This window comes from Oryctolagus cuniculus, chromosome 8, assembly GCF_051225735.1.
Source record: "Oryctolagus cuniculus isolate XC-2025 breed Fujian yellow rabbit chromosome 8, ASM5122573v1, whole genome shotgun sequence".
Taxonomy (NCBI): domain Eukaryota; kingdom Metazoa; phylum Chordata; class Mammalia; order Lagomorpha; family Leporidae; genus Oryctolagus; species Oryctolagus cuniculus.
In genome coordinates, this window is record NC_142874.1 from 40,342,756 (window position 1) to 40,368,151 (window position 25,396).

General features: G+C 43.8%; 1 protein-coding gene across 1 annotated transcript in view; it reads right to left on the minus strand.

The window, feature by feature from the left end:
• DCHS2 (dachsous cadherin-related 2) overlaps nucleotides 1-25,396 on the minus strand; it is a 237,902-nt gene that overhangs the window by 150,416 nt on the left and 62,090 nt on the right. Inside the window, exon 2 of the mRNA XM_089302325.1 lies at nucleotides 7,261-7,452. Within this exon, the coding sequence (XP_089158451.1) occupies nucleotides 7,261-7,452 (192 nt within the window). The remainder of the gene's footprint in view (nucleotides 1-7,260; nucleotides 7,453-25,396) is intronic.

A 25,396-nucleotide genomic window follows, 5' to 3' on the forward strand; every position in this document is an offset into this window, starting at 1 on the left:
ATGTGGAAGATAAGTAGCAGGAGCAGGCGCTGCAGAAATAGAGTATTTCAGAAGCAATAGCGGTAGAGTAGGAGAAATGATGGAGTTCAAAATACTGACAGTCATCACAGGGACAGACAGGGCAGCGGCAGAGAGGCCCAGATACAAAGGGCATTTCACACGAGAAATCCTTCTACTGGTAGATAAGTCACTTGGTGACCCTGGACAAATGGGTTCTCAGCAGGTTTTTTTTTTCCAAAGGGCTTCCTGGACATTTATTAGAGAAAAGATTGGAATAGAAAACATAGATTGTCAAGGTAATTATGTAAAGTTAAAGGACTTCTGTCAAGGTACAGTTTATTGTTCATTATGGCCTGGAATCCAGCATCTTGGACTTAAAACACCTTGTCTGAATTAATCTGGTCTTTGGGTGTCATCGGGATTGTTTTCAGGGGCAGCCAACTGGGTCGTTACCAACACTGTTATCTTCAGCTTTACCTGCTCTTTGGATGATGTGTTTCTGAGAGCCGTGGGCTGCTAGCAGACACTGCACAGTGATGGCAGATGTGGGTGTCACCCTGCAGAAACACCCAGTCAACCACAGCAATAATTCAGAAACTTTACGAGGTCAACACACTGGATCACTTGTACAGATGTATTTACATACATGTATTTACATACATGTATTTACATACATGTGCATGGCATGTGCCTGTACACACACACACAGTCTCACATAGTGACTTATGCTGCCTGATCCTCATGTATTCTGAAGTAAAAACGAGGAACATTGGAAGGAGTTTTATGTCCAAACAGAGAGACCATCAGGAAGCTGTTAAAAGTCCATGAAGGAAGAAGGAGGAGGAGAGGGGCTCTTCTAGAATTTGCCTTTAAAATGCAACCCTGGGGCAGGGGTTTGGGGCAGCAGTGAAGACAGAACTTGGGATGCCTGCATCCAAAACCAGAGTGCCTGGTTGGAGTCCCGGCTCTGTTCCTGACTCCGGCTTCCTGCTAATGTGCACCCTGGGAGGCAGCAGGTGATGACTCAAGTACTTGGGTCTCGGCACCCACATGGGAGACTCAGATTGAGTTCTGTGCCCCCAGCCTGGGCCTGGCCCAGCCCCTGTCACTGCAGACCACTATGGGTGGATGGATGATTTCTATCCCTCTGAGTGTCTCTGACTTCCAAATAATTTAAGATAAATGAGTAAATTAAAATTGAATATGAATCTCTGGTCTCAGGTACACCAGGCTCTGCCCCCGATGACCTGCTTCCAGGAGGGGTTCCTGTGTACTGCTCCTTCCCTTGGCAAGGTAGCCATTAGGATGGAGAAGGCATCCAAGCATTCTGGGGAGGAGGAGACCCTGAAGTTCTGACAAGCCATCCCCAGACACTACATGCTAAAAAGGCTCAGACTGTAGAAACACCACATTCCCCACCATCATCAAGGTTAAATGCATCCTTCTGTGCTGATCCCAAGACCAGTGGATTGATCCTTTTTGGAGAGAAATTATTTCAATGGCTAAAAGTCTTGTTTGTATAACAAGCAATAGAACCACATTATCAGAAAAGACACCTGGACTAAAGTGATAATTCCCAATTCCCCTCAGAGGCCCTCTGCTCTCCAGGCTGTGATGGAACCTTCAGCTGTAAGTCTTTGCAGGGGAGTTGGTTCTCTGACAGGTGCAGTTCCCCACTACAAGGATCTCTGTATCCTGCATTTGGTCATCGAGACTTCGGAGAAACAAATCAACAATGTCTCCTTTAGCCAGTACAAGATGGCAGCCTGAAAGACACATCTCATTCTTTTTGATAGCGTCCATGAGAGCATAAGGGGTTATACCTACTACAAAGACTTGGGTGCCTGGGACCAGGACAAGTTCATGGAGAACGAGCTGTCCATTTGAGGGACTGGGCTCTTGAGGAACTGGGCTCCCATCCAGCCTGGGCCCCTCAAGGTACATCACTCTCCTGGAGCATTAATACCCATAGAAGCTACTGGAAACCATAAGGAAAGATGTAGACCAACACACCTTGCAATCAGATATGTCTCTCCTCTGAGGAAGGAGAAGTAAATGGGCTAGACTGGAATTAAGACTTCAAGAGTAAAGTTCTCTCCAAGGTCTACCTTCCTGGCTTTTAGGTGACTGTGGCCCTTGAATCATCAGAACCTACTCACTGCGGCTGTCTTTGACAATGTGGAGCACCTGAGGTGTGACTGCTTTAGTGCTCTGTACTTCTGTGATGCCACAAAGAACTACTGGTTTATGGGACAGCAAAATGCATCTAGGTCAGAGAGGAGAAAATGCAGGCAAAGCAAAAAGTGGGGCCCAAAGGTGACGACAGGTAACAAGCATGAATGTGGAAAGCCAGCACCCAAAGCTCTTGAGTGACCAAAGTCGTGGTCCCAGAAGATGGACTGTGGTCACCACTGAGCAGGTGCCCTCTGCCCCAGGCCAGTGGGAGAGCTGAAGGCTGCTCTGAGCAAGTCAGCAGTCCACTGTGAGAAGTTGGTCCTGACTCCAGCACCATGCTGGCCCTGCAACATGGGCTGTTCTATGTTGATGGGGGCATGCTGGAAGCTTGTGGCTGCCAGTCTACTCTCAATGACTTCTACTATCTTCAAAGACAGGAGCCTGGAAGACCTCGATGGAAATGGATTCACAAACTCAAGAAGAAGACAGACTTGGAAGAGGTAGAAAGTCTAAAACACTGGAAGTGAAGACTAGGGAAAGATTTATGGAGGAATGTTATGGTTAAAAATGGACTTAATGATGCCATTGACAGAATGCTGAGCCGCAAAGAAAGCATCCTTCGTGGAGTATGTCCTTAGAGTAGGTTCAACATGAAACAGAAGCAAAGGGTTTTAAGTTAAATACATGGACACAAGGGACAGGTATATGGCAGGGCCTTAAGTTGCTGCTTGGGACGTTCTCATCTCTTATTGGAGGGCATGGTTCAAGTCCCAGCTACTGCGCTTCTGACCCAGCTTCCTATTCATGTGCAACCTTGGAGATGGGAGGTGGTGGCTCAAGTACTTGGCTCCTTGCTAGTCAAAGGGAGGCCCAGACTGAGTTCTGGGCTCCTGGCTTCAGCCAGACCCAGTCCTGCCTGTGCAGGCATTTGGGAAGTGAACCAGCAAACGGAAAATCTCTGTCTGCCTCATATTCTCTCTCTGACTTTCAACAAAATGATAATAAATATACAAAATACAATTTTTTAAAAAATTTCACTGCCAATATTCCTAATTAAGTTACTGCATTTAGGGTGTAATACACTTCTGAAAGTAAATGATCTTTTTTGTATAAAGATAATTTTAACATCAATATCATCATCTGAGACTTATTAGAAATAGATGCTTATTAATGTTATATTGGATTTAAATGAGGTATTAAATTCTAGAATGGTCTTTTACAATCATCTTAAAATCTATAAATGTATTTCCAAGGCCCTTGATTAACATTTGTGTGTGCTCACGAACAGCCTCCCAAAAGTTCACGCAAAATATGTATTATAGAACTATTAGTGAATTTCAAAAAAGTTTTGTACCAAAATCAAGTTACCTTTCAAGTAACAGGGTTTTTGAAGTGCCCTCATGTATTGAGCTTTAAATAATCACACAGGCTTGAATTAATCTAAATTCCTCTGTTTAGTCCTGATTTGCTTCCTACGTACTTTCTTACAAAGAATCAGGGATTCCTGAAAACACATGTTGACAAAACACATGTTGACAAAAAACTAACCATCACACAGCTATTTCACTGAGTCTAAATTACTTTGTTTTCATGTTAGTGCTGATAAATACAGACTCAAGTTTTTTTTTTTTTTCTCAACAATTCATATCTTAAGGTAGACCAAATGTCCCATTAATTTCAAAGGAGGAAGATTAGACCAGAGAGGTGTAAGCAGTGTCTGGAGCGATAAGCAGCTAGACAAGAAACATGGACAGTCTCCAAAATACACTAAGCAAAAATAATAAGTAAAAATCTGAACTAAGTGGAGAAATCAAAGCTCAGAACGGCATATACAGTAGGCTACCATTGTTGTAATGCAGTGGAATTTGAATGAGAAGTTTGTCAAATGTATTTGGAAATGTCAATGACCAGATATAGGACAAGTCTGAATCAGGGCAAAACTAAAGGCATACAAAATCGTGAGACCTACTATGAAGGTAAGGTAATGAAGAGAGTGTGGCTAGCACCAAGGCAGAAAAATGAGCAGAAACAAGGACGTCCAGCAGTTAACAAGCAGGTCCACAGGCAGGGCACTCATGACAGCAGGGACACTACAGGGCAGTGAGGAAAGAACAGGCATTGCAAAAAAAGCTGCAGGGCTGACTGAATATCCATTTTGGGGGAAAATACAAATGTTTCTCCTATTAGACTAAAAAAAGGTGAAAAAACACAACAAGATTTTGGAAGAAAACATAAGCGAATGCCTTCATGTCCACAAAGTAAGTAAATGCTACTAAAAGGACACAAAACCCCGACTTACAAAGGGAAACAAATTGGTAAACTGAGCTCCATTAGAATTAAGAACTTCTGTTCCTCAAAAGATACTATTAAGGACAAGAAAAGCAAACAGAAAGGGTGAAAATATAAAGAATAAATATATCCCACTAGAGCTTGAAAGCCAAAAATATGAAGAAACCATACAAATCAATAAGCAAAAAGAAAATCCACCAATACAATGGAAAACAGGTAAAGAATTAAACAGATATTTCACAAAAAAAGTTATACAGCCAATAAATATATGAAAACATGTTCAATTCATTGGTCCTCAAGGAAATTCAAAGTAAAACCTTGATGTAATGTACAAGTAGTAGAATTGCCATAATTAAAAAGACATTGAGTATCAATTTTGGGGGAAGACATGGAAAAAATTCAATTTTCTTACTCTACTGATGTGAATACAAATTGGTATAACCACTTTGCAAAGTCATCTGCCTTTCATATGTATCCAACAGAAATACTTACATTGTTCCCCAAATCACAATGATAAGAATGTTAAAAGATACACTACTTGTAATAGCCTAAAATAGGTATCATCAACTATTGAATCAATAAAATCGTATCTATTTATTTTTGCTGGGCAGGCTGAAGCCAAGAACACATAACTCAATCTGGATCTCCTATGTGCTTAGCAAGGACCCAGGAACTTGAGCCAACACCTGCTCCCTCCCAGAATACACATGAGCAGGAAGCTGGATCGGAACACAGGACCCAGGACTCAAGCCAGGCATGGTGCAATGGGAGGCAGGCATCTCAAGCAGCAATTTAATTGCTGAGCCAAATGCCTGCCCCTATATGTCAATTTAAAAGTTTACGAACAGAGAAACAAAAGACACAGGAGGCAAACTTAAGTTACCGTCACTGATCAAAGACAGATAAACGGGATCATCAGGAAGGATAAAGTCAGCGGCAGGCATTTGGTCTAGTGGTTAAGATATCTGATAAAATTCCAACGTCCTACACTGGAAGGCCTGGGTTCGAGTCCTGCCTCTGTTCCCGATTTGCGGTCCCTGAAAGATAGCAGGGATGGCTCAAGTGACCAGTTCCTTCCACGCATGTGGGAGAACTGGACTGAATCTCCAGCTCCCACTTTTGGACTAGCTAGCTCTGACCACTGTGGGTACTGGGGAGTGAACTAATGGGGACTCTGTGCGTCTCTGCCTCTCAAACAGGAAGGAAGGAAAGATGAAGGAAGGAGAGAGGGAGGAAGAAACAGAGAAACAATGAAGAAAACAAAGACTAAGGTCAGCCATGTATTTGAAACATTATACACAAATCAAGGAATTTATGCAAATGTATATAGACATATATACACAATGGAATATTACTCAGCAATAAAAAAGAATGGAATCCTGACATGTTCTACAATGATCATGATGCCAAGTGAAATAAGTCAGACACAGGAAGACAAATGCCCTGTGTTTCCTCTCATAGGCAGAAGTTAATATATATAGAATAGTAAAAACTGTGTGGATGTCATATTGTTTCATATACAGATAGTTATAAATATCTTCAATGAATTAAACCCTCTACATAATAATATGTCCTTCTTTAGTTACTTTATGATCTTTGACTTGAATCCTATGTAATCAATCAAATCGATTTGTAGATTTGGATTTTTAAAAGTTTTTATTTACTTACTTTATTTATTTTGAAAGTCTGAGCTTGTGGGGAGCAACTGGGAGCAACTCGGACTAGACTAAGTTACTGGAATTAAGACTTATTCTATGCATCTGCTCTCCCACAATATGGCACTGGGAGAGGAGGAAACAGCTTCTACACAGCTGCCTCCAGTACAACCAATAAACTGTAGGACTTGCTCCTGATTGGAGGAGAGCAGCGTACTCGGCCTGTGGGTAGCAGAGTTGGGATTGGTGGAAGAGGACTATAAAGGAGGAGAGAGACGGCATGCACCAGGAACATCTAAGGGGAACACCTGTGCAGCCCCCGAGAGAGCCGGCCGGCGGTGTGCCGCTCCCCTGCGGAAGTGGGGAATGTGGCCAGGGGGAACTGCCCTTCCACGGAGGTGGAAGGGACAGTAGCCAACCCGGGAAGAACCAGCAGCAAACCTGGGGAGGGCCGAGCAGACGAAAGAACAGTGCAGGGTCCTGTGTCGTTCCTCCATGAAGAAGGGGAGCGACAGAGCTGAGAGTGAGTGAGAGACAGAGAGACAGATCTTGCATCCACTGGCTTACCCTCCCAGACAGGTGCAACAGCCAGCACTGGACCAGGCAGGAGCCAGGAGCTTTTCTGCATCTCCCATGCGGGTGCAGGGCCCAAGCACTTGGGCTGTCCTCCACTGCTTTCCCAGGCCATTAGCAGGGAGCTGAATCAGAAGTGGAGCAGCCAGGACAGGGACTGGTGTCCATATGGGATTCCCGCAGCGCAGGTGGTGGCTTTACCTGCTATGCCACAGCGCTGGCCCCTTTATTTGGATCTTGATTCAAGCAAACCAACTGCCATAAAGACATACTTACATAATTGAGAAACTTTAACACAGAATGACTATGACATGTGATTAAAAAATCACTATAAACATATTACAGTCATGGCTTATAAAAGTCATTATCTGTTAAAGATATTATTGGATTATTTATGAACAGTATATATACATAATGCCAGGCGTTTGATTCAAATCACTCCAAGAAAGAAAGAGGTGGTGATCTATGAAACAAGATTAGCCAATTGTCGATGATCGCGGGTACGCTGCCACGCGTTCACAGTGGTTTGCTTTGGAGGGTGTTCCAAATTTCACACATCAAGACTTACCCCATCCTTAGCTCTCACCAGGAGATCGTAGGTGGCTGGATCCCTCTCCCTGTCCACGTCTTGAGAAACACAGATGCGCCCATCCTGCGGGTCAATCGAGAAGGCATGAGGTGCTTCCTGGCTTTGGAATCCAGCATAGAGCGCGTACTCCACAAAGCCATAGAGCCCGGCGTCTGCGTCCGAGGCTTTCACCTGTGGGACACGGGGTTGGTCAGCGAGGAGATGGCAATGCGAGCACAGCTTCAGCTGCCCATGACTTAGCACAGTGACCGGCACAGCCCGGGGCAGCCCCCAGAGCTATTCACAAAGCGCAGATTTGGTTTTACATCTTCTCTCGCTTCCTTCTGCAACAACGCCCCCTCTGTGTTCCTCTTCTGCTCACTCCCCTTCACCCACTCCCGTACTTTCCTGTGATGTACCAGTCTCAGGTCCCCGGGACTCAGCTCTGGGTTCTTCTGTCCTCTTTTCCTTTCGCTATACTAACGTGACCTTGTCCCATCTCAATGAAAACAGCCACGTGGCTAAGGACTCAACAACACATCTGCTGCCTCTCTGCCTCAGGTTGCCAAGTGACGGGTCCAGTGCACCACTCTCTTTCAGGGCGGTAAAGGAAGTCAAGGAAATTGTGAGATGACTAGACATCCAATACAAATGACAGAATCCATCCTGGAGTGTGAGGGAGTCCCTCAGGCCAGGTTTTCTTGTGGGAATAAGGATTGGGTGTTGGAGGGCACTGTACCATCTGGCAAACTGATTACTACATGACTCGCCCTGCAGGCACCAGGGGGAATGAAGTCCAGCCCATGCTCTGCTTGACCAATCAGGCACAGTGACAGGCAGCTGTCAACAACCAGAAGAAAGAGCACTTGTGCTTCACTGATGAGGACTGTTTGTGTTAGCAGCAGTTCTGTGTTGAGCAGAAACAACGAAGCAACTACAATCATGAAACACTTAACTTATTCATACTAACTGTGGAAATACACAATGAGAAATAGGATAGGCTCTCTAGAAAAGATCAAAAAAATTCTCCAGCTCCTGGGCTCCGTCTAATTCCTTTGACTTACAGTTCAATTAATGTAACAGCAAACATCTACATAACATTTACAACAAAAGAAGCACTTTAAGGGGTGGTTGTTTTGTCTAGCATTTACAACACCACTTGGGACAGCTGCATCCCACATCAGAATGCCTGGGTTTGAGTCCTACATTAGCTTCTTGCTAATGTAGAATCTCAGAGATAGCAGATGATGGCTCAAGTATTTGGGTCCCTATCAGCCACGTGGGAGACCCAGGTTAAGTTCCAGGCTCCTGGCTTTCACCAGATCCAGTCCTAGTCATTGCAAGTATTTGAGGAGTGAAGCAGTGGATAGGATGGCTTGTTTTCATTCATATTCTCATTCTCATATTCTCTCTCTCCCTCTCTCTCCCTCTCTCTCCCTCCCTCTCTCCCTCTCTCCCTGTCTCTCCCTCTCTCCCTCTTTCTCTCTCACTCTCTCTCTCATACAATAAATAAGAAAAGACCACAAAGGAAGGAAAGAGAAACAAAGAGAGAACGAATTATTAAAAGTACTCTTCTAAAATCTTAGCATGTATTACATAATTTACAACCAAAAGATATTAAATCCATTCTGCAGATCAAAAAGTCTGGGTCAGAGAGTTTATGTAACTCTTCAAAGACCCCTTATCTAGCAAGTTCCAAAGCCGAGATTTATATCTGGACAGTTGGCAACACAGCCCACACTCTCAATGGCTGTGCTCTCGATGGCCATGTTCTGTATGCTGCCTCCTTATAGTGTGAAGCTTTGTGACTACATTCTTTATTCACTGTCCAGATGATCCCAAATATTGTGACTTTGCTCCAATGCAGAGTATGCGAGGGCTTGTGTGATATTATCCCAAACAACTATTCAGCTCATATGCATGTAGCTTTGTCACCATAATGTCGCTGACATGAAGAAAGCAACAGGTAGACAGCTATACACTTTCATTTGAGCTGAACCTTCGATTCCACGTGGTCAAATTCCAACTGAGCTGTAAAAAGAAAAATAGACGAAATGATGACAGTTGGAAATAATACAGCAGATCAGTTCAGAAAGTCTAACATCCAAGTAACAAATGTCCCAGAAAGGGAATAAAGAACAGAGAATATGAAATAAAAGGCCAACTATTTCTTTGGTTCATAGAGGTGTGTATTGGCAGAGCCCCCAGTGTCACTGTTACAGGGAGAAGAGATTCCCTCTGGCTTTTAATTTCCTCATCCCAGAAGTTAGGTTCAGGGCACATTTCACTGGACAGAACTAGCTACCTGAAGCCAACCTAACTGCAAAGGAGGCTGGGAAATACATCAGATCATAAGGATATTTGGTGAATATCAGTGGACTCTGCCCTAAGTGCCATTTAGTCTACAATATATAAAGACAGACACCCAAGATCATGTACTTCTGCAAGTTGCCTCTACTAGGTAGTGAAATTGAACCAAGTGAAACATACCCCAAAGAGTTGCTCCTTGGCTTCTTACTACAGAGTTAATTTGGGGGGATAACACTTGACAGGCCTGCGTATTTCTGTAAGGCCTTTGGGAGGGAGGAAAAATAAAAGACAGTCTCACCACCTGCGTTATTAGTATTCCCATTGTACTCGTTTGACTCTAGATTGAAAAAGAGAAAAAAGGAACTACTTTTAATCAATGCAGGAGTTATGCCTTAATTTCAACACTTCTCAAATGAAAATGCTTCTCAATAACACATCCAACAACTACAGCTCTCCACTGACCTACCCTTCCTCCCACGCTATCTTGAGCAGGTAACTGGACTGTGACTTCTGGGGCTATCCTTCCACGTAGTCTAGGACAGTGGTTCTCAACCAGGGGCATGCTGTCCCCAAGAGGACATCTGGAAATGTGTAGGAACTTTTTTAAAAAAATTTTCACAACTGGGAAAAGCTTTCTACTGGCAGCTGGGGGGTTGAAACCAGAGGTGATGCTAAACATCCTATAATGCACAAGACAGACTCCACAACAAAGATAATCTGGCCCCCCATGTCAGTGATGCCTAGGTGAGGATCCATGACCTCTTGGTAATTGGCAATATTGTTTTCCCTCTTCCATTGTCTTTATTCTTTTCTACTGATAATACAGTCCTTTAAATTTATCTTCACTCTCACTTATTTTTTTAATAAGCAGCTTATTTATTAAATTTATAAAGAAACTTACATGGAAGAGATTACCTACTCTAATTCTTTTGTTCAATCTTTTCTGTTTTATCCAGTATGTCATTTTTATAGTTTTATTTAATAAAAACCTGTATTATACACTTTCTATCAGCTTCATCTATTCTTATTCACGCCTGATCTACTCCACTGCCAGCATATAATTCCAAGAGATTTGCATACATAATTCAGGATTCATTACTTTTGGTACATCAATGGTCAGTTGGGTCCATGACTGCTAATTAAGCAAGTAGCTTCCAGGCGACTATTACAGGAGCAGATACTGAAAAATATGTGCTTTACAATTATTAGGGAAAAGAAGAATCTCATTACAGAGAAGTACATAGCTGTTTTAAAAGCTCATTTCTTCAAAAAGAACAAAGGCAATGGGTCTCATTCTGGGATATGTACATAAAAAATTCAGTATTTTTCTTCTCAGTCCCAGTGAGTCACCTTAAAACCTTCTATGGTATACAGCAAAACCTGGGAGCTCACAGAGAACAAGCACTCAAATATTAGGAACTTGAGTTGAAAATCAAGACTGAAAAAGAACTGACTCCATTCAACTTAGGAGTTATTGGTGGTCCAATGGATCCAAGGAAAAGGTCATGTCATGATTCCATCAAGGGATATTAAGAGTTCTAGAATATTTGTGCTCTCTTTTTTTTTTTTTTTAAAGATTTATTTATTTATTTGAAAGGCAGTTACACAGAGGGAGAAGGAGAAACAGAGGGCAAGAGGTCCTCCATCCGCTGGCTCACTCCCCAGATGGCCGCAACAGCCAGAGCTGCGCCGATCCAAAGCCAGGAGCCAGGAGCCTCTTCCGGGTCTCCCACGTGGGCACAGGGGCCCAAAGACTTGGGCCATCTTCCACTGCCTTCCCATGGCCACAGCAGAGAGCAGGACCGGAAGTGGAGCAGCAGGGACTTGAACAAGCACCCATATGGGATGCTGGCACTGCAGGCAGTGGCTTTATCTGCTATGCCACAGCGCCAGTCCCTAGAATATTCTCTCGGATATCTGGAAATTTGTTCGCTCTCACTTATATCACTATGTCAAAATTATTCACCCTGTACAATCAGCTAACATACTCGTGTTATTCTTCTTAGTAGATGGTCTAAACCAGAAAACCCACAAATGTCCCACCACAAAGAGCTGAACTCCAAATACATTTGTCTATTCTCTTGTGATGGCTGTTAATAATTTAGTAACCTCAAGTCCCAAAGACAATATATATATATATCTTCTAAACATATGGTAGCCCCGCTAATTTCAACTTGATTGAAAGATAAATATTCATTGTCTTTAAATTCCAAACCCACTCTCAGCCTTTAATAGCATGTATTAGCCAATGATTGCACATATAAAAATAAGTTTCCTTACTCTCACTTTCAAGACCATTTTTTCATGCAGACTACCGGAAAAGCAAACAACAAGGAGTCAAAAGTGGGGTAGGAGTAGTGATCTAATTGTGTGCTGGCAGTTCTGATTCCAAGTTTCAGAATCACAAAATAAGAATGTATTCCTCCCAGGTGTAACCCAACTCCCCAGAATGTTGACCTACCACTCCATTTTTTTTTTTTTTTTTTTTTTTGGACAGGCAGAGTGGACAGTGAGAGAGAGAGAGAGACAGAGAGAAAGGTCTTCCTTTGCCGTTGGTTCACCCTCCAATGGCCGCTGCGGCCAGCACACTGCAGCCGGTGCACAGCGCTGATCCGATGGCAGGAGCCAGGTACTTCTCCTGGTCTCCCATGGGGTGCAGGGCCCAAGACCTTGGGCCATCCTCCACTGCACTCCCTGGCCACAGCAGAGAGCTGGCCTGGAAGAGGGGCAACTGGGACAGAATCCGGCGCTCCGACCTGGACTGGAACCCGGTGTGCCAGCGCCACTAGGCAGAGGATTAGCCTGTTGAGCCGCGGCGCCGGCCAGCACTCCTTAACAACATATTCCACCTATGAATATTGAGTCTTGAATGTCCTGAAGTAACTTGGCATCTTTAGGGCTTATAGCTATGAACAGCCATTGGCTGATCCATAAAACTTAAGCAATTTGAGTAATACAAAATGGAAATGACTTTGTGAAAGCTTTGAGAGGAAATCTCAATAAGTAAATAAGCTTACTGGGCCTTTGTCCAGAGATATCTGTTTAAATCAAAGCAAGAAGGACCTGGCTTTCATGCTGTGAATTGGGCTCCAGAGGAGATCACGGGAGGCTCTCATCCCTGGATCCCCTCCCAGAGTCAGCTTATAGCATTCTCAACACAGCCCTGTGCTCGAACCTCCCCTTAACTCACTGTATCAGAATGAGATGAACCTGACAGTTTTAACTTGAAACTTACTCTGACTTAGAACTGGTCTCTTTTCAGCTGATCTTGGCTAGTCTGATGGAGAGCAGATAAAAGCACAAATCATCAGTTTAATGTTAAATTACCCTGATTTGATTATTGGCTTTCCAGAATTTAAGGACTTGGTATCACTTCCCTCATTGTAACATCTAGGTAAGGATTCCTGCCTGTGAATGTGTCACAGAGACAGGAGACCAATTGAGAACACTAATCCTTGCGACTTTTCTTAAGTGTTTTACAAGGGGAATGGGTCTACTTGTCTGCTGCTCACTTCACAGCCCCCATCTGAGAAGTTCTCAGCAGAGGGGCAGCCTCGGGGGTCACACACCCAGCCATTCAAATCAGATAAAGCCTACCTAAAAGGCCTGGGGAGACTTTTAACTTTGCCTTTTACCTAACCCTAAGCAAACTATCTCTTAATTCAGTGAGATATTTTAGTGAAACTCAGAGCCTGATCAAAGGGGGAAATAAAAGACACAAAAATGTGCTAGGAAAAACGGCAGCAATACAGACGAAATTTAAAATCATTCACTTTATTTTTTCTTTTATGATTTAAAAAGTTTCTAACATGAGTTTATTGAGATTTGCTTGAAGAAATAAAGTGATGACAAAACACACAAAAAAATGTCCATCGGGAAAGGAGAAATCATGAAGTAACCTTTCACCTTTGAAGGGCTCGGCCAACTTCTGATCCTAACAGCTGAAGAGGGACGACAGTGTCCCCGTGGAAGCTGGGCTCAGCGCTGGGGACTGCAGCGACTGTAAGTATGCCCTTCTCTGAACTCAGCTGGGCACATTCACCAACAACCTGTTCTTCCCAAGTCTAGTAATCACCGCTCGTTCCTTACATTCTGTGTATCAGTGGTATCTCATACAGGTTGTAAGGCCGCCACAAAACACACCAAACACCGGAGTAAGGGAAAGAGTTTATTGGGGGAAACTGGACAGACTGGAGGGAAGGGGTGAAGAAGGAAAAGAGGGAGAAGGAGAGCATAAGAGAGATCAAAAGAGAGAGAAAGACAGATGGGGAGGAGGAGGGGAGGGGAGGGGAGGGGGAAGGGAGAGGGAGGGGAGGGGGGAAGGGAGGGGAGGGGGAAGGGGAGGTGTTCAGGAACAGGTCCTTATAAAACTTGGCCGGAGGGTGGGCGGGGAAGTAGGAGCAGCGAATCCCATTAGGATGGGGGTGGAGCTGACACTGGTGGTTGGGCCGTGTGGCCACCTGGTTTCCAGCAATGGCAGCGGGGGCTAGAGCCTAGGATGGTGAGGATGGTGACAGGGTGTAGATCACGCCATAAGACTGCGCCATTTTCCTAACACAGGTGGTCATCTCCTCCCCCTGAACTTCACCAACCCCCCTTCAGTTTCCTTTACTGTCTTCTCCTTGCCTCTGGACACTGGAGTGCCCCAGAACTCAGTCTTGGGACTGCTTTTGTTTTTGTTTTTGACAGGCAGAGTTAGACAGTGAGAGAGAGAGAGAGAGAAAGGTCTTCCTTCCATTGGTTCACCCCCCAAATGGCTGCTACAGCCGGCGTGCTGTGCCAATCCGAAGCCAGGAGCCAGGTGCTTCCTCCTGGTCTCCCATGCGGGTGCAGGGCCCAAGCACCTGGGCCATCCTCCACTGCACTCCCGGGCCACAGCAGAGAGCTGGACTGGGAGAGGAGCAACCGGGACAGAACCGGCACCCCAACCGGACTAGAACCCGGAGTGCCAGTGAAATTAATCTATTTATTTTCATTCTATTTGAAAGGCAGAGAGAGAGAGAGAATCTTCCATCTGCTGGTTCACTCCCCAAACTCCCATACAGCCAGGGTTGCGCCAGACCAAAGCCAGGAGTGGGGAACCCCACCTGGGTCTCGTACATGGGTGACAGGGATCCGACTACCTGAACCATTACCTGCTGCCTCCCAGAGAGTACATTAGCAGGAAGCTGGAATGAGGAGCTGAGCTGGGACCGAAACCTCACTCTCTCATACAAGATGAAGTGTCCCGAGTGGCATCTTAACTGCTGTACCCACCCCTGCTGTGCTTCTCAGAGGCTGGACGATGGCACACCCCAAAGTTAAGTCCATGTCCTAATCTCTAGAACCTACGAATACTGTCTTATAAGATACAAGAGTGACCATTACCTTATGCGGCAAACCACGAGGCTAATTTAAAGATTTTAAGAGAGCAGCTTGTGCTGAATTTCTGGGTGACCCCTAAATGCCACCAGAAAGACAGAGGCAGATCTGACAGGACAGAAGAGGGGGAGACCATGTGACCATGGAGGCAGAGACAGAAGGGACATGGCGCACTGACAACCTTGAGAAGCTGGAAGAGAGAACAGTGGAAATAGGTTCTCTCCCAGAACCTCTCCAAGAAGCTGAGCCCTGCTGAATTCGGGAACTTCTGGTCTCCAGGGCTGTGAGAAACAACACTTTCTGTTGTTTTAAGCCACCAAACTCAGGTAATTCTTAGGGTGCCCCTAGAAACAGATAGACTGAGTGACCTGACCCAGATCCCTGGCATCAAGCCAAGCTCTACACCGTAACTCCTGATTCTGCATTTCCATCTGTGCTCCAGACTTGGGCATCGCCCTACTGCCAGCTCAGATCATTCCTAAGTCACCAACTCACCTCTCGGATGTCCCATCCTCCACGGGAACCCTGATTCTCACCCCCACTCCTCCTCACAATCTACAACCCTCCCAGGCTGCTGAGCTAACAGAACATCTTTCATGTTTTACAACAGCCAAAGAAATGTGGTTAAATTATACCAAATCCTGTTTCTCTCTGATGCAGAATCTTTCAATGGCTTTGCACCATACCCAGTAAAATCCAACTCTCATCTCACACCCTACCTTATCCCCCACTACACCCTGATTCCCTCATCCACTCTGGACATGCTCATCCCCTTGTTGGGGCTAGAATCCTTCTGCTTATTCCTACCTCAGGGCCTTTGCACCTGTTAGTGTCCCTGCCTGGAAGGCTCTCTGGAGTTTTAGTACATCTTGCTCCCTCATTGCTTTAAGTCTCTGTACAAATACTGCCTAGCCACCCAGGCCTTTCTGGATCACCCTACTCAACAGTGTCATCTTCACTTGTACCAAACACTTCCGTTCTACATCACTTTGCCCTTCTTCAAAGCACTTATCTTCCACTGCATACTGCATTCCATATTTGATCGATTTAATGAGAATCATATGTCTTTCCCATGGACGTTCAGGCTCCAGGGAAAGCATTATGCTCATCTCACTCCCTACTGCTTCTCCAGCACCCACAGCACTGCTGCCTAGCTCACAGCAGAGGTAGCACAAATGCAAGTGTTTGGCTTGGGTATGTGCGTAAGACATGGGCAGGTTTAAGAAGTAAGATTCATCGCTTTCCCTCTGACCTTTTGGGAAAAAAAACAAACCTAAGAACATGATATTTTCTAATGCTTGCTGAACATTCATTGAAGAATAATTTTTGTAATCCTACAACACAATTTATGAACCAACCTATGCTATCATAGACTAAAGCTCATCATGTTTTTCTTTTCTTTTTTTGACAGGCAGAGTGGATAGTGAGAGAGACAGAGAGAAAGGTCTTCCTTTGCCGTTGGATCACCCCCCAATGGCTGCTCCGGTAGCGCACTGTGGCTGGTGCACTGCACCAATCCGAAGCCAGGAGCCAGGTGCTTCTCCTAGTTTCCCATGCGGGTGCAGGGCCCAAGCACTTGGGCCATCCTCCACTGCACTCCCCGGCCACAGCAGAGAGCTGGACTGGAAGAGGAGCAACCGGGACAGAATCTGGCGCCCCGACCGGGACTAGAACCCAGGGTGCCGGTGCCACAGGCGGAGGATTAGCCTAGTGAGCCATGGCGCCGGCCCCATCATGTTTTTTCAAAGTCAGTAAAGTGCTAAAACTAAAAGTAGTTTGATAAAATAATGTTCTGATTTAATAAAAGAAAACCTTCTCAAGCCATGTGGGACTACCAGTATTGAGAGATAGAAACAGACCTGCTCTACTTTCTAAATATTTTTCACTTATGTGAGAAGCAGAGAGAATGAGTCTGAGAGAGCCCATCCATTGGTTTACTCCCCAAATGGCCACAATAATCAGAGCTGAGCTAACCTGAAGCTTGGAACCAGGAACTCCAGATCCAGGGCTCTCACACTGATGACAAAGACTCAAGTCCTTAAGCTGTCTCCTACTGCCTCGCGGGTATATATCATCAAGAAGCTAGAATTGAGAGCAGAGCCAGAATTCAAACCTGGGCTTTCTGATGTGGAAAGCAGGTATCCCAAACTGTGTCTGGACCACTGTGCAAAATTCCCACCTTAAAAGTTTTACCTTTCCAAGATGCCATTTTCAGCAGAGGTTGAATATGGTATATCCTCAAGTGACAGTCCCTCCCCCCACATACCCACAATAAAAAGTTATGACAACATGTTTGTACTACATTAACTAGAGAATGGGAACAAGAAACCACTAATCCCACCCCTCAATAATTATCCTCTCTCCCTCTCCCATAAAAGCAGCTGAAGTGAAGAGACAGAGTGTCAAAGGAGGCGAGGGGGCAACTTTCCTGTGAAGCGTTACAAAGTAGACAATTAAAACAGTGTGATCTCAAGAAAAAGAGTTGGCAGAGAGATCAATACCGCGCGAGCAAAACCTGAAACAGAGCTTGGCAACACCAAACATTTTAGTATGGCAAAGGAAACCACCAAGGAATGTGGCTTTATCCACTCAAGTGCTAGAAAAATTCATGAAGTGCATAGGGAAAAATTAAGTTTGATATTAGCCTCACACAAAAAGAAGTCCTACACAGACATGTTAAAAGTAAATAATGAAATCATTTAAAGCCCAAAGAATACCTAAGGGAATATATAGCTGATCCTTATAGTGGAAAGAAATTTCAAAGCAAAACGGAATTTGAAAACTAAAACAGATGGATAAAAGCCAGAGGAAAAGTGAAAACAATGACTATATAAACATTTAAATCTCCAATATGTCAAAAATATCATGCACAAATATTTAAAGGCAAATTAGATAGGATATCTCCAGCCAATATACATGAAAAAGTTAATATGGAAAGAAGCCTTTAAAAATACAAATACTGATTGCTTAAGACAAAAAAAAAATAACCATAGGATGTGAACAAAGAAAGATACCTTCCACAGAAAAAGAAATATATTTAAGGTATTCAGAAATCAAATAAACAAAAAAGTATTATTTTTGCCACGCAAATTGCTATTCATTAAAATAGTAAGTGATGGAAAAGATATATTAAATATGCACTCATTTTTACAGCCTATCTGGAACTTTGTACTGTGGGTGAAAAACATTTCAAAAAGTTTACATAAAGAAAAACAATGCATGGATTTCAAAATGTTTTGTGCCATAATACACTTATTTTTTAATTCCATTTTCCATGAACTTTTTTCTATTTCTTTAAAAGATTTGTTTAGTTATTTGAAAGGCAGCATCACAGAGAGAGGGAGACACAGAAAGAAAAAGAGCATGCACATGCATGCCCTTCCATCCACCGGCTCACCCCCTAAATGGTTGCAACACCTGGGACCGGCCAGGTAACAGCCTGCACTTCCGTCTGGGTCTCCCACATGGGTGGCAAGGGCCCAGCCACTTGGGCCATCTTCCGCTGTTTTTCCAGGTCATTAGCAGAGATCCAAGCCTTTAGCAGGGAACTGGATCGGAAGTGGAACAATGGGGTCGCAAACTGGCACCACGTGGGATGTCAGCTTTGTAGGCAGCAGCTTAACTGGCTGCGCCACAGCACTGGCCACTACTAGTCTATCATTTTTGCCTTTTAGTTGGAGAAGATTAAAAATGTTTATCAGATCTACCTTTGGTTATAAGATTTTTTTATTTAAAAAAACTGTAAACAACATAAAAAGCCATCAAAATGCAGTTGATTCATTTTGTTGCTACATGGTAGAATTCTATGCATTTGTTAAAAAGAACAAAGCAGATATATGTGCACACGCATAGAAAAACAACCAGGCTATAAAGAATAAATATTGTCAAACTGTGTGGGTACAGCAAGCTCATAATTTTGAATTTAGAAAATACCATATGTGGTACATTGGTCCCTTGCTTCGGATCCTAGAACTTCATGAGAACAAAGAAGGAGAGGACATTGTATACCACTCCCTAGGTGATGAGTGGAGGGTGGGCTGATGCGGGAACGCCCTATGTGGTGGGATCCCTGGCCCTTCCTTGGGTACTCTATGCCAGCCAGGTTGCATGCAGGGCTTCTTCCTCACCTCCCGCTCTGGACTAGAACCACCCTTCTCCACTCTAGAAACAAAATTGGACAGATCAGAGGATTGTTGCTGTCAGGTTTGCCAGAGAGGAGAACATGCTGAAGAGGAGAGGGTTACAAAAGGCAGGCATGGGGCCGGTGCTGTGACACAGCGGGTTAAGGCTGCCGCCTGCACAGCCAGCATCCCATATGGGTGCCAGTTCTAGTTCCGGCTGCTCCTCTTCCAATCCAGCTCCCTGCTGTGGCCTGGGAAAGCAGTAGAAGATGGCTCAAGTCCTTGGGTCCCTACACCCACATGGGAGACCCAGAAGAAGACTTCAGATCGGCTCAGCTCCGGCCACTGTGGCCACTTGGGGAGTGAACCAGCACATGGAAGACCTCTCTCTCTGTGTCTCTACCTCTCTCTGTAACTCTTTCAAATAAATAAAAAAACAAATAAATCTTAAAAAAAAAAAAAAAAGATAGGCAAAGTAATGGTTCCCTAAGAAAGCAGTCATATGCATATAGGAAGGACAGCCCAGGTCAGAAGGCAGGCCAAATGGGCAACTTGCTAGCACCCCACCTGACTCCTCAGCACCCTGGCTGGACACCACAGGGACTGCACCACCTTGCAAGGATCCAGAGTAAAAGGGTGCATGATGTAGCTGGGGCTCCCCAGCAGAGGGAGAAAACCAGACCACACTCTCCCTGCGTTCAGCTGCACTTGTCTGGTGTGAGCAGCGGTGGATGGGCCACATGGTACCACCTGAGCTGCTGAGAAGCAAAACTCACTTTTACCAGTATCCTAACTCAAGAGAGAAGGCCACTGTGCAGAGTTAGGTAACTGTTAACTATTTTCGGAGAAAATTAAAATTTGAATAATATGCCCCAAACCACTAACAGGTGTTCTCCCTTGGGATGCAATCATGAGAAACGCTCACTTACTAAATGGCAGGCTTTTATAAACAATGTTTTATAATGAGCCTGTTTTACTTTATGTCATGTGACTGTGAAAGGGCCACCCTCTCCCCACCCCACCGGCAAAGGCCACCCTGACATGCCTGTGAGGTCCACAGAGGGGAGCTGGTTGCTGGGATTTTTTTTCTAGGAGATTCATGTTTAAGCATGTCCTCCTCTTTTGGGATTGAGGATCATAAATCTGAATCATTTCATTTTATCTTTTAGTTACAGCTCTTCCGTGTAAGTTTGGTAGAACAGAAATATCCTACGTTTATACACGGAGGTCTTCTGTGGAATGACGCACCCCCAGATATAAACACCACTGACACGTGTGTTCTAAAGTCAAGGGAGGCTCCCGGATTTGAAAGAGCCTAATGAAAAAGACAAACAGCTGGAAGGCAAAAGGAGTAAATCCACAACTTAAACGCTGAGGAGCGGGAGTTCCGGTATGGACTCTGATTTAATGAACCATGGTTCACTGCTTCAGTTTTCACACCTGCAGAAGAATTATAATCACAATGCCGGACGTTAAGGTTCGGAGACTCAGCATCATCCTGCCCTGTTGGGTGTCCTGGAGGAGATGCAAAAGGCAGCGCCTATAGGTCTGAGGATGCGAGCCAGGCATGCACAGCTTCGCCTCCCAGCCCTCCAATGCCACTGCTTTCACAGGACTGCAAATGTCTCCACTGGAAACAGGGCATCCAGAGAATTTCCTACTGCTTTTCAGCGAACCCTTCACATAAAGACCCCAATGGAAACCGTTCCCTCGAGGCTCCGTGTCAGGGGAAGCCAACGATGCTTCTCCTGGGTAGTGGGAATGTTTCTAACTCAGGGACTTCATGAACGTTACCACCACGCTGAACCTGTACTGGCTTCAAAACACGGACACAATCCTGCGGCACCTACTTCCTTGTTCCAAATTCTCCTAAAGACATCTTACGATTCCATGTCACTTTCCTTTTGACTTTTTTTTTTTTTAAATCTACTTGCGAGGCACACGTGCACACACATACACACACACATGAAAGGAGAGGGAGATGGAGAGTGGAGCCAATAGAAATGCTCATTATAAACGTAAGAGCTGTATGATGAATAACTTAGCAAGAATGTAAACCTGATTTTTAAGCCAAAAAAGACCAACAAATAGTGATAAACATTATTTAAATGAATTAAACACAAAGCCCATTCCTTGCAGGTTAGAACCTTTGCCTGTTGACTAAGGTCCCATTCCCATGGCTGTTCTATTCATTGTAAATCAATAGATGGGCCTGAAATATGTTAGTTGGGAAAAAAACACAATGAGACTCATACTCATACGTTAACCCACATACAGGATATAGGGACAAACACAGCATAGTAAATGCTTATTTAAAACCAAAGAGTTCAGGGACTGGTGCTGTGGAGTAGCAGGTAAAGCTGCAACCTGCAGTGCTGGCATCCTGAGCACCAGTTCTGGTCCCGGCTGCTCCACTTGCAATCTAGCTCTCTGCTGTGGCCTAGGAAAGCAGTGGAAGATGGCCCAAGTCCCTGGGCCCCTGCACCTGCATAGGAGACCTGGAAGAAGCTCCTGGCTCCTGGCTTTGGATCAGCACAGCTCCGGTCGTTGCGGCCATCTGGGGAGTGAACCAGTGGATGGAAGACCTCTCTCTCACTCTCTCTCTGCCTCTCCTCTCTCTGTGTAACACTGACTTTCAAATAAATAAATAAATATTTTTTAAAAAGGTAAACACAACATGTTTTGAGGCTACTGCCATGTAAGAAAGCATACTGAATTACAGTAAGCAGTTTCTGAGAAGTAGGAGTCGTCCTAAAATAAGAAAATATAGTAAAGACAAAACCCAGTAACATAGTCATTTACTATTAGCAAATATTTGGTACTACATGATAGTGTGTGCTACTTTCACAGTACGCTTGTTGGCACCAGCATCACCACAGGCATGTGAGTAATGTGTTGCACTATGATGTTGTGACAGCTAAGATGTCACTAGGCGAAAGGAATTTTCAACTCCATTATGATTTTATTGGCCTACTGGTGTATCCAAATACTCCTGATGCACATAAGGATAATTCTTTGGTTACAGACAGATCCATACCTAAGAATTTAAAAATTAATTTAAGCAGGGCTGACACTGTGGTTTAGTGGGTAAAGCTGCTGCCTGCAGTGCCGGCATCCCATACGGGCGCCAGCTCGAGTTCCAGCTGCTCCTCTTCCAATCCAGCTCTCTGCTGTGGCCTGGGAAAGCAGTAGAAGATGGCCCAAGTCCTTGGGCCTCTGCACCCATGATCTTTAAAAAAAAATGTAATCTAAGTAAGATGTATCAGGTAGTTGACAAAAACCAAAACTATACCTATCCATTGAATTGACTCTTTTTCAAATCTGTAATCAGAGAAAGTGGTGGTGAATGACAAGGCTGGGAGAGGCTGTGCTCATATTTCTCTCCCGCTGCCCCATGGCTAAAACTCACGAGGGGGCTGGAGCCCAGGAATTCCTCAAGACCACCAATATCTTACTCCAGGCCAGGATAACACAATTTGTTTCTGAGATATATTTAAATCAGGACTATTCCTCTTAGAGAGAATGAGCTGGAGTGTCTATGCCAGGACCGCAGGATGACAGCTGGTGGTGGGGAATGAGGAGCCAGGGTGCCTTCAATCCTGATTTCCCTGCTCACCAGCTACGTGATCTGGGGCAGTGACTTCACTTTCTCTGTGCTTCAATTTAACAAAATAAGAGAAAAACCCAATTGCAACCCAACTGACTATCTTAACCAATAAGGACTTTGAGCATTCCCCTTGACAAGAAGTCTGGGTGCATGGAGGGCTGAGCAGGAGTAGGAAGTTGCAGGACTGGTTAATTAAACAGCTCAGCAATCCCTTCAAAGTTCTAGGTGCTTACATTTCACTCCTTCAGCTCCCTGACCACGCCACATCCAGGAGTTTGTTATCTCGGGCTTGCTGCTTGCTTTGGGCCAAGTTGCTTGCTGCCATACATCCCTTGTCAATGACAACATCCGGAGGGAGAAAGAGGAATGTATTTAGCTTGCATACATGTTGTAGAACAAGAAACCTCTTCCCAGAAATTCCTACCAGCTCTTCCCTCAAGCTTCAGGACTCCATAGCCTGCACAGACCTAAGCAATGATTTGCCAAGGCAAATTAGACCACTGGGCTTTCTGTAGACCAACTGCAATTCACGCGAGTGGAAGGACTGAGGAAGAACTGACACAAATATGACCATTTAGAGAAAGATGTTATTATGTTGTTTTGTGAACCTGTAGAAAACAATTGCTTTTTTACCTTGAAATTCAACAAATTGAAAGACTACGCATAGAATAATGGATTCTGTATAGCCATGCCACTGTGAATAAGTTTATTGCATACTAAGCCATTTTGATTCCAGTTTGATTTTTACTTCTCTGTTGCTATGTGAAACCTATCAAAGAAAGCTAAACTTCAGTTTTACACTCCGTATGCTAAAAGCAGGTCCTGTTTTTCATTTTACTGACTTGTTCAAATGCTTCACTTTTATAAGAATCAAATGGAATTGTGCTTGTTGTACAATGCCACATTGGTATATGACATACAGGAAATGGTATTATATGATATATTTATAAATACTATAAAGAAAATATTGTGTTTCACGCATTCAGAAATGGTTGTTAAAGTTCTCCCAACTGGTTTGACCTTTGGAGATACCCATACCCTATGTCGAATTTTGTTTACCAACACAGAATGTTTTAATGTGGATATCAAAGTCTAAATTCTGCATTGAAATCAACTGTAAATTATAATGCTGACTTCTCCAATAATACATGTTTACTTTCAAAATTAATTGTTGCAGTACAAAAAAACACTCTTAAGGCATACGTGGGGCCAGCACTGTGGCTTAAGGCGTAAGGCTGCCACCTGCAGTGCCAGCAACCCAAATGGACACTGGTTCGAGATCCGGCTGCTCCACTTCTGATCCAGCTCTCTGCTATGGCCTGGGAAAGCAGTACAAGATGGTAGAGGTCCTTGGGCCCCTGCACTTGTATAGGAGACCTGGAGGAAGCTCCTGGCTCCTGGCTCCTGGCTTCAGATCAGTGCAGCTCCGGCTGTTGTGGCCAACTGAGGAATGAACCAGTGGATGGAAGACCTCTCTCTCTTTGCCTCTTCTTCTCTCTCTGTGTAACTCTGACTTTCAAATCAATAAATAAATCTTTTAAATTTTTTAAAAAAATGCATACTCATTACTAATTTCTAAGACAAATGTTTAAATAAGCCAGTAAATTCCTGAAATAAGACATTTTATCTAAAGTTATTTTAATAAGTGATAATAGCAGTAATTTCTGATTTAAGAGTTGCTTTAACAGTTAAATGGAATACACCTTCTCTGTAATATCTAGAAATAGAAACTACTTATCAGGAGCTTCTACAGGTACTTTTAATAGAGTAAGCATCTGAATTTAAAATAAGGGTAACTCCAACACATTTCAGCTTGTATTTTGTTTTGGTTCAACTTGTGTGTCTTCATCATTCATCAGTTTTTTGTGAGAGTGTTTATTGTATATAAATATTGTTTCATGTTTGTGTGGAAAATTGTAACTAACCATTTTGTTGTCCCCAGTCTGCAAAAAGAAACACAATTCTACTGCTTTGTCTTACTTATAGTCATTAATTCATTACTTTCACATATCTTGCTGTTACTTCTGCTTTCTTTAAGGCTACAGTAATAATATTTTATGAAGACATAAGACACATGTATTTTTACTTTGACATCAATTTGTACAGTTGCATTGTTAAATACTGTTTCTAATTATAGATGTAAAATGAAATTTCATATGTATTGGAAAAAATCCAATAAAAAGAATATTTGTTTAGAAAATAGCTCAGATTATAATAAAATTTGATATGAAAAGCACAATATACAGAAGTTTTAGAAACCCTATAGCAAGTGGAGTTAGAAACATGCCAGGGGATTCCAATACAATCCCATCAAGGTGGCATGTACCAATGCCATCTCACTAGTCCAAGTGATCAATTTCAGTTCACAATTGATCACACTGATAGGTCTAAGAGTCAAAGGGATCACACAAACAAGACTAGTGTCTGCTAATACTAACTGATAGAATCAAAAAGGGAGAGAACGATCCATCATGGGAAGCGGGATACACAGAAGTCTCATAGAATGGCAGATGTCCTAAATAGCACTCTGGCCTCAGAATCAGCCCTTAAGGCATTTGGATCTGGCTGAAGAGCCCATGAGAGTATTTTAGGCATGGAAAGCCGAGACACTTTGGAAAAAAAAAAAAAAAGAAGACCTAAATGAAAGATCTCTGCGAGTGAGATCCCAGTGGAAAGAACGGGGCCATCAAAGGAGGAGGTACCTTTCTCTGAAGGGAGGAGAGAACTTCCACTTTAA